This window comes from Anabas testudineus, chromosome 4, assembly GCF_900324465.2.
Source record: "Anabas testudineus chromosome 4, fAnaTes1.2, whole genome shotgun sequence".
In the NCBI taxonomy this organism is placed as follows: domain Eukaryota; kingdom Metazoa; phylum Chordata; class Actinopteri; order Anabantiformes; family Anabantidae; genus Anabas; species Anabas testudineus.
The window spans coordinates 8,977,454-8,985,308 of record NC_046613.1 but is presented as its reverse complement, the minus strand read 5'-3'; the positions used below and the strand labels follow the sequence as shown (position 1 = coordinate 8,985,308).

General features: G+C 35.8%; 1 protein-coding gene across 1 annotated transcript; it reads left to right on the top strand.

The window, feature by feature from the left end:
* The first annotated feature begins 1,007 nt into the window (after positions 1-1,007).
* Positions 1,008-7,159, top strand: si:ch211-212d10.2 (uncharacterized protein LOC557710 homolog). The gene is made up of 3 exons (XM_026343951.1): positions 1,008-1,479; positions 1,757-1,872; positions 5,156-7,159. The coding sequence occupies exons 1-3, from the start codon at positions 1,245-1,247 to the stop codon at positions 5,252-5,254; spliced, it is 450 nt and encodes a 149-aa protein (XP_026199736.1). The 5' UTR covers positions 1,008-1,244; the 3' UTR covers positions 5,255-7,159.
* Positions 7,160-7,855: the final 696 nt, after the last annotated feature.

Sequence of the window (7,855 nt, the reverse complement as noted above, 5' to 3'; positions counted from 1 at the left end):
CTTCCCCTGACACTCGTTCACAGAATTACCGCTGTCCTCTGCGCTCTCGCTACAGCCTTTCATGAGTCAGTTTTTTGCAAAGTCAGGAATCAGAACAAGTGGGCTCTGTTATGCATCACTCCAGTCTAGACAGTAACTCACATTACTTAGTGTTACTGGCGCAATAAAGGGATGGAGACAGTGTGAATAAAAGCTGAAGAATAACAGATCATCATTTACGTGTTTTGTTTTTTGAAAACAGCCAATTGGACAAATTAATTGGTGGCATGAAGTTCAACTTCAACTATATGGAAGAGGTCAGTCCTATGCACTGGTGATGATTAAGAGCCATTCATCATGGACACATGGCTGAAAGATTTTAAGGGTCTCGTTGGGGTTAACAAACACTAGAGAGCCTGTTTAAGATGGGTCTATCTGAGATTAAATTGTATCTCTATTTATAAAATCTTGAAGTGGGCTAATGCAAATTAGAAAGGAATTGTGTTTGACGTAAGAGACAGTTTCACACAGTTGATTTGTGGGTTCAACATATAAAAGCACTGACAGAGACACAGAGTTCACAAATGATTTGTAATAATGTTAAAGAACTGCACCGTGGAAAAAAAAATATCTACATCAGCCAAATGCATGTCTGGAGCACAGGACACTGGAGTCTGTCAGGGAAGAACACTAACAGGCTTTTTACCTGATTACTGAGAAATGGGTTTGAACTCTTCGCACACTACAATAAAAATGTATATTCTACATTTGCTGCATAGTTTGGGAGCAAGTCTGATATTTTTTATAATGTAATATTCTCTGTTTTAAATAAAGTCAGCTGGCCACCAGGACACCTTAAACAAAGTGGGTATTGGCAGAGTTGCACTGCAGACTGGCCATAATGAGGCATTCATAATGAAACATGTATTAGTGATGTGTAGTTCCCCATATACTGTAGCATGCACAGTAAATACATACATACAAACTGCTGCATGTTGAGCTTTGGGGTTATTTTAGATCACATGTGTATTTGCATTTTAACAAATAACTAACTAACTATTTCCGCGTATGTAAATAATAACTGTGGTGCTGTAATGTAAGGTCACCGGCGGAGCAGCTGAGCTTGGGACCTGCTCTCCATCGCTGTGACCGTGTCCCTGCTGGCTGCGGCTGTGATGGAGGCGGCTCGGTGCGCACGGCGGACCAGTCGGCCTGCTGGTTAATGTGGAACAACTGCGCAGAGCGAACAAGGTAAAAATGGACGGATGCTGAAGCGCAAATTAGAAAAACGGGTCGTTTCGCCGATCTTTATGGCTTCTGGCTCCGCAGATGAGGAGGGAAACGCGGAAGGCGTTTCGTGGAGACTCATAGGCCCGGCCTCGGAGCTTTCCAAGAAGCGCTGCCGTCTGATACACTCCTCCCTCGGCTACGACTCGGACGTCTGCCTCTTCTATGTGAAAGGGGAGTTTTTCGCCATGGATGCCCGCTGTTCGCACTCTGGTAAAGCCTCAACTCATCACCACATAAAACCCTTCAGGAGAGTCATGTACTATGTATCTCATGTTGTAAACATGTTTTAATAAATGTAGCGGACATTAAGCGTAATAGGAAAGATAACCTACAGTGTGCAGACTGTACCTACATCCAACTGTACAAAATCCAAAGCAGCATGCCCCGTCCCGTCACACTGGTTATTCAGTTCCACCCCGTGTCAGCCTCACAGTCCCACAGTGATTTGTTTTGAGGATAAACCGGGATTTGTCTTCATGTCGCCCAGGCGGTCCTCTGTGTGAGGGGGACATTGAGGAGGCTGATGGAGTCCTGCAGGTCTTCTGTCCATGGCATGATTACAACTTCGACCTCAGGACTGGGAAGTCAGGGACTTCCTTACAGGTCAGTGATAAAGTCACCTACAAAAATACACACAATAAATAGTAGTGGAAAAACAACCTACATTTCTCTTACATCAGTATGTGATAAGTGTATACATCAGTATATGATAAGTGTATACATCAGTATATGATAACTGTATACATCAGTATATGATAAGTGTATACATCAGTATATGATAAGTGTATACATCAGTATATGATAAGTGTATACATCAGTATATGATAAGTGTATACATCAGTATATGATAACTGTATACATCAGTATATGATAACTGTATACATCAGTATATGATAAGTGTATACATCAGTATATGATAACTGTATACATGCAGTATATGATAAGTGTATACATCAGTATATGATAAGTGTATACATCAGTATATGATAAGTGTATACATCAGTATATGATAAGTGTATACATCAGTATATGATAAGTGTATACACCAGTATATGATAACTGTATACATCAGTATATGATAACTGTATACATCAGTATATGATAAGTGTATACATCAGTATATGTTAAATGTATACATCAGTATATGATAAGTGTATACATCAGTATATGATAAGTGTATACACCAGTATATGATAACTGTATACATCAGTATATGATAAGTGTATACACCAGTATATGATAACTGTATACATCAGTATATGATAAGTGTATACATCAGTATATGATAAGTGTATACATGCAGTATATGATAAGTGTATACATCAGTATATGTTAAATGTATACATCAGTAAATGATAAGTGTATACATGCAGTATATGATAAGTGTATACATCAGTATATGATAAGTGTATACATCAGTATATGATAACTGTATACATGCAGTATATGTTAAATGTATACATCAGTATATGATAAGTGTATACATCAGTATATGTTAAATGTATACATCAGTAAATGATAAGTGTATACATGCAGTATATGATAAGTGTATACATCAGTATATGATAAGTGTATACATCAGTATATGATAACTGTATACATGCAGTATATGTTAAATGTATACATCAGTATATGATAAGTGTATACATCAGTATATGATAAGTGTATACATGCAGTATATGATAAGTGTATACATCAGTATATGATAAGTGTATACATCAGTATATGATAACTGTATACATGCAGTATATGTTAAATGTATACATCAGTATATGATAAGTGTATACATCAGTATATGATAAGTGTATACATCAGTATATGATAACTGTATACATCAGTATATGATAAGTGTATACATGCAGTATATGATAACTGTATACATGCAGTATATGTTAACTGTATACATCAGTATATGATAAGTGTATACATCAGTATATGATAAGTGTATACATGCAGTATATGATAACTGTATACATGCAGTATATGTATACAGTTGTATACATCAGTATATGATAAGTGTATACATCGTATATGCATATATGTACTTAATCAGTGATAAGTGATACATGCAGTATGAAAGTCTATAGTAAGTGTATACATCGTATTGATAAGTGTATACATCAGTATATGATAAGTGTATACATGCAGTATATATAAGTGTATACATCAGTATATGATAAGTGTATCTGTATGATAATGTATACATCAGTATATGATGATACATCAGTATAGTAATGTATCATCGTATATGATAAGTGTATACATCAGTATATGATAAGTGTATACATCAGTATATAATAAGTGTATACATCAGTATATGATAAGTGTATACATCAGTATATGATAAGTGTATACATCAGTATATGCAAAGTGTATACATCAGTATATGATAAGTGTATACATCAGTATATGATAAGTGGATACATGCAGTATATGATAACTGTATTCATCAGTATATGATAAGTGTATACATGCAGTATATGATAAGTGTATACATCAGTATATGATAAGTGTATACATGCAGTATATGATAACTGTATTCATCAGTATATGATAACTGTATACATGCAGTATATGATAAGTGTATACATCAGTATATGATAAGTGTATACATCAGTATATGATAAGTGTATACATGCAGTATATGATAACTGTATACATCAGTATATGATAACTGTATACATCAGTATATGATAAGTGTATACATCAGTATATGATAAGTGTATACATGCAGTATATGATAACTGTATTCATCAGTATATGATAACTGTATACATGCAGTATATGATAACTGTATACATACAGTATATGATAAGTGTATACATCAGTATATGATAACTGTATACATCAGTATATGATAACTGTATACATGCAGTATATGATAACTGTATTCATCAGTATATGATAAGTGTATACATGCAGTATATGATAAGTGTATACATGCAGTATATGATAACTGTATACATCAGTATATGATAAGTGTATACATGCAGTATATGATAACTGTATACATCAGTATATGATAACTGTATACATCAGTATATGATAAGTGTATACATGCAGTATATGATAACTGTATACATCAGTATATGATAAGTGTATACATGCAGTATATGATAAGTGTATACATGCAGTATATGATAACTGTATTCATCAGTATATGATAACTGTATACATCAGTATATGATAAGTGTATACATCAGTATATGATAAGTGTATACATGCAGTATATGATAACTGTATTCATCAGTATATGATAAGTGTATACATGCAGTATATGATAAGTGTATACATCAGTATATGATAAGTGTATACATGCAGTATATGATAACTGTATACATCAGTATATGATAACTGTATACATCAGTATATGATAAGTGTATACATCAGTATATGATAAGTGTATACATCAGTATATGATAAGTGTATACATCAGTATATGATAACTGTATACATCAGTATATGATAAGTGTATACATCAGTATATGATAAGTGTATACATCAGTATATAAGATAAGTGTATCAAGTATATGATAACTGTATACATCAGTAATGATAAGTGTATACATGCAGTATATGATAAGTGTATACATCAGTATATGATAATGTATCATCAGATATGTAACTGTATACATGCGTTATGTACTGTACATCTTAAAATTCAACATGTCGTCTAGCAGATCTCGGGGGCTGACCAGTGGTCCATGAAAATCACGTTATATAGACAAGGATATAGGAATTATAAGAAATATTGTGTGTCACATTAAATATTTAATTAATTTCCACCACCACGCTAAATTTCGTCATGTTTGGAGGAATAAACAGTGCAAACCGAGCTTCGCTTTATAAAAACAGCTCATCGTGTTTTCTATCTTGACTCTTTCAGCAACAAGTGCATGAAGTCAAGCTGGAGGACGGCATTGTGTATGTTAAACACTCCAGTGGTCTCTCCTTGCAGCCCTTTCCTATGGCTAAGAAGAGCTGAAGAACCTCAGCACTCCTGCTCCATCCTTTTTAAGACCTCACTGTGGCAATTTTTAAGACAGAAATTTCCCTAGGCTTTATTATTTTCTCAGAACCGTCTGTACTTTGATTGCTGTGAACTCAGGACCATATTAAGAGGACAGTGTGAAGAGGACATGACATCAATTAGTTGTTCAGCATTTATTTTGCTAGCATTCGTAGACGATCATCACACTGGACACAGAGAGCTGTGATCGGGTCTTGATAGTTTAGAGCTAATCGGGCATATTCCTTTTGTTTTTTCACATTTGGTCTGTGAGATCTACAGTAGCCACGACATCTTTTACTAAAACCTACTTTTTCCCAAAGTCAATCAGTGTGCTTCATCTCAGCTCTCAACCTCTCTGCCAGTTCACTTTTGCTGCACCTAGTTTCTGAGTAAACATACAACGAATGCTCTCAAATTTGATCTCTAGTTTAAAATGCCAGAACTCATACTTCAGGTAACAGGTTACAGGTTGGATTCAAATCCAGCCACATATGAAGCCTTCGTTTTGCTGTCTTATAGGAGGACTCAGGAATCATTACAGTATGTGAAAAACATTGTGCTGAGATTTGGACTTATAATAAAAATACACCATATGGGTAAAACAAATCATAAAAATGTAAAAGTACACTCTTGATGTCTTGACAAGGTATGTACTGTAGATGCTACTGTAATATGACTTAGTATTTAGTGTAATTGTGAGGTAAAAAAATAAGCCAGTGCATAGGAAGAACAATACAGATTCTTCTGAACCTGCATACCCTAATAATGAAGCTTCACTCCCTGGAAGTGTGATGACAGGTTTAACTGCTAATATTTTACTACACAGTTTCACACTCATTATGACCCATGATTATTTTTCTTGTGTTGAACAAGCATTACCTGAAGTCTCAAGCTGTTTAAGTGACAGACAAGCAGCCACACTTGTTGAGTTGTGGCCTTTGGATACATTTATACACTTATTCCAGTGATGTCATGCAACAGAAACTCCCTTTCAGAAATTTTCTGAGTTTCTGCACTGTTTTTTTTTTTTTAACTCAAATAGAGCTCCAGCAAGGAGAGCACACATTAAGGGCACTGCAATTACAACTAGTGGCAGTCCTGGCGTTAAGAAGACTCCATCAGCATTACTATCCGTTCCTGGCCCGGGCATAGACAGGTTTGTCTGTTACTGACGCAATGGGATTTAAAAGAAACAGTAAGGCGCCAGAGGAAGGTTCGTGACCCAAAGTGCACCACTGACTCAAGAAAAATGTGTTTTTCTAGCTTTATGTGTGTGTTCACTGATGCATGTGTCAGAACAGTAACTCAATATATTTTCTGCCTGCCTAATTTTCGGGCAGACGTATAGAGCCCAGTGGAGAAGGTGTCAGTGACAGTGTGTCTCAACACTGTCGTTTTCCTCCCCACTGTGCAACTGACAATAATAATCTGTTTTGTCGTACCGGAGTCTCGATGTGTGCGTTATAACTCATCACCTAGAGGGTAACGGTCACATGCAGTGAGATGCACCTATTTTGTGTCAGTAGAAAAGTAAAAGTACATATTATTCAGGATCCTGCAAATACCAGGAGTGTTGCCTTTACAACTTTTATATATGTCCAAAGACATTTAGGGAAACCAGCATTCATGTCTGACTTTGTTTTATGTCTCTCATATTATTCTTCATGTCCTCAGCTTTTGTTAATGCTTGATTTATACCTCCTTTTTTTCTTTGTGATCTATGTTTCTGCCCTGTTTGTTATAACATAACTTGTGGCATATTTAATTTCCATGACCTATCCGTTTGTGGTGGTAGCATTGTTTTGTAACTTGTAAACTGTATTTATTATGCAAAACTGAAAATGTGTTGTATTGTTTAATGCACAAAATAAATATTTCTGTAAGCATTGTTCAGATATGTTTTTCTAGAAAAACAAAGCCAGTTTTTCATAATTTCAGAAATGTAAAATTCTTCACTGAAAGTTACTTTCACTGTCCTTAATACACTGCCCGTCCCAAAAAAACACCACCTGGATTTAACCAAGCAAATAGGTAAGAGCCTCCCACTGGATAATTACTGTACGGCTGGTTATTTTTCAGCTGGCAACAAGTTATTTAATCCTAACTGATGAATGAGTTGCTTCTCATTTCTTAAAAAAGCATGTCGCAAGATGTGGAAATGTGGAAAATAGAGATGTGGAAAAAATGTTAATCTGTTTCAGAAGGGTCAAATTATCGGCATGAATCAATCAAAGAAAACATCTAAGGAGATTGATGAATCTACTAAAACTGGTTTAAGAGCTGTCCGATGGAAGAAGGTCATGTGGTCTGATGTGTGTCCAGATTTACCCTGTTCCAGAGTGATGGGAGCATCAGGGTAAGGAGAGAGGCGAGTGAAGTGATGCACCCATCATGCCTAGTGCCTACTGTACAAGCCTGTGGGGGCAGTGCTATGATCTGGGGTTGCTGGAGTTGGTCAGGTCTAAGTTCAGCAGCATTATGTGCCCCAGGAATGAGGTCAGCTGACTACATGAATATACTGAATGACCAGGTTATTCCATCAATGGATTTTTTTCTCCTCTGGCACGGGCATAT

What these genes read in the sequence shown, in the direction of transcription:
- si:ch211-212d10.2 (XM_026343951.1), top strand. Translation starts at nt 1,245, where the DNA reads ATGCTGAAGCGCAAATTAGAAAAACGGGTCGTTTCGCCGATCTTTATG. An exon ending in TGCCCGCTGTTCGCACTCTG is followed by an intron (nt 1,480 to 1,756) that starts GTAAAGCCTCAA and finishes CATGTCGCCCAG; the next exon opens with GCGGTCCTCTGTGTGAGGGG. An exon ending in AGTCAGGGACTTCCTTACAG is followed by an intron (nt 1,873 to 5,155) that starts GTCAGTGATAAA and finishes TGACTCTTTCAG; the next exon opens with CAACAAGTGCATGAAGTCAA.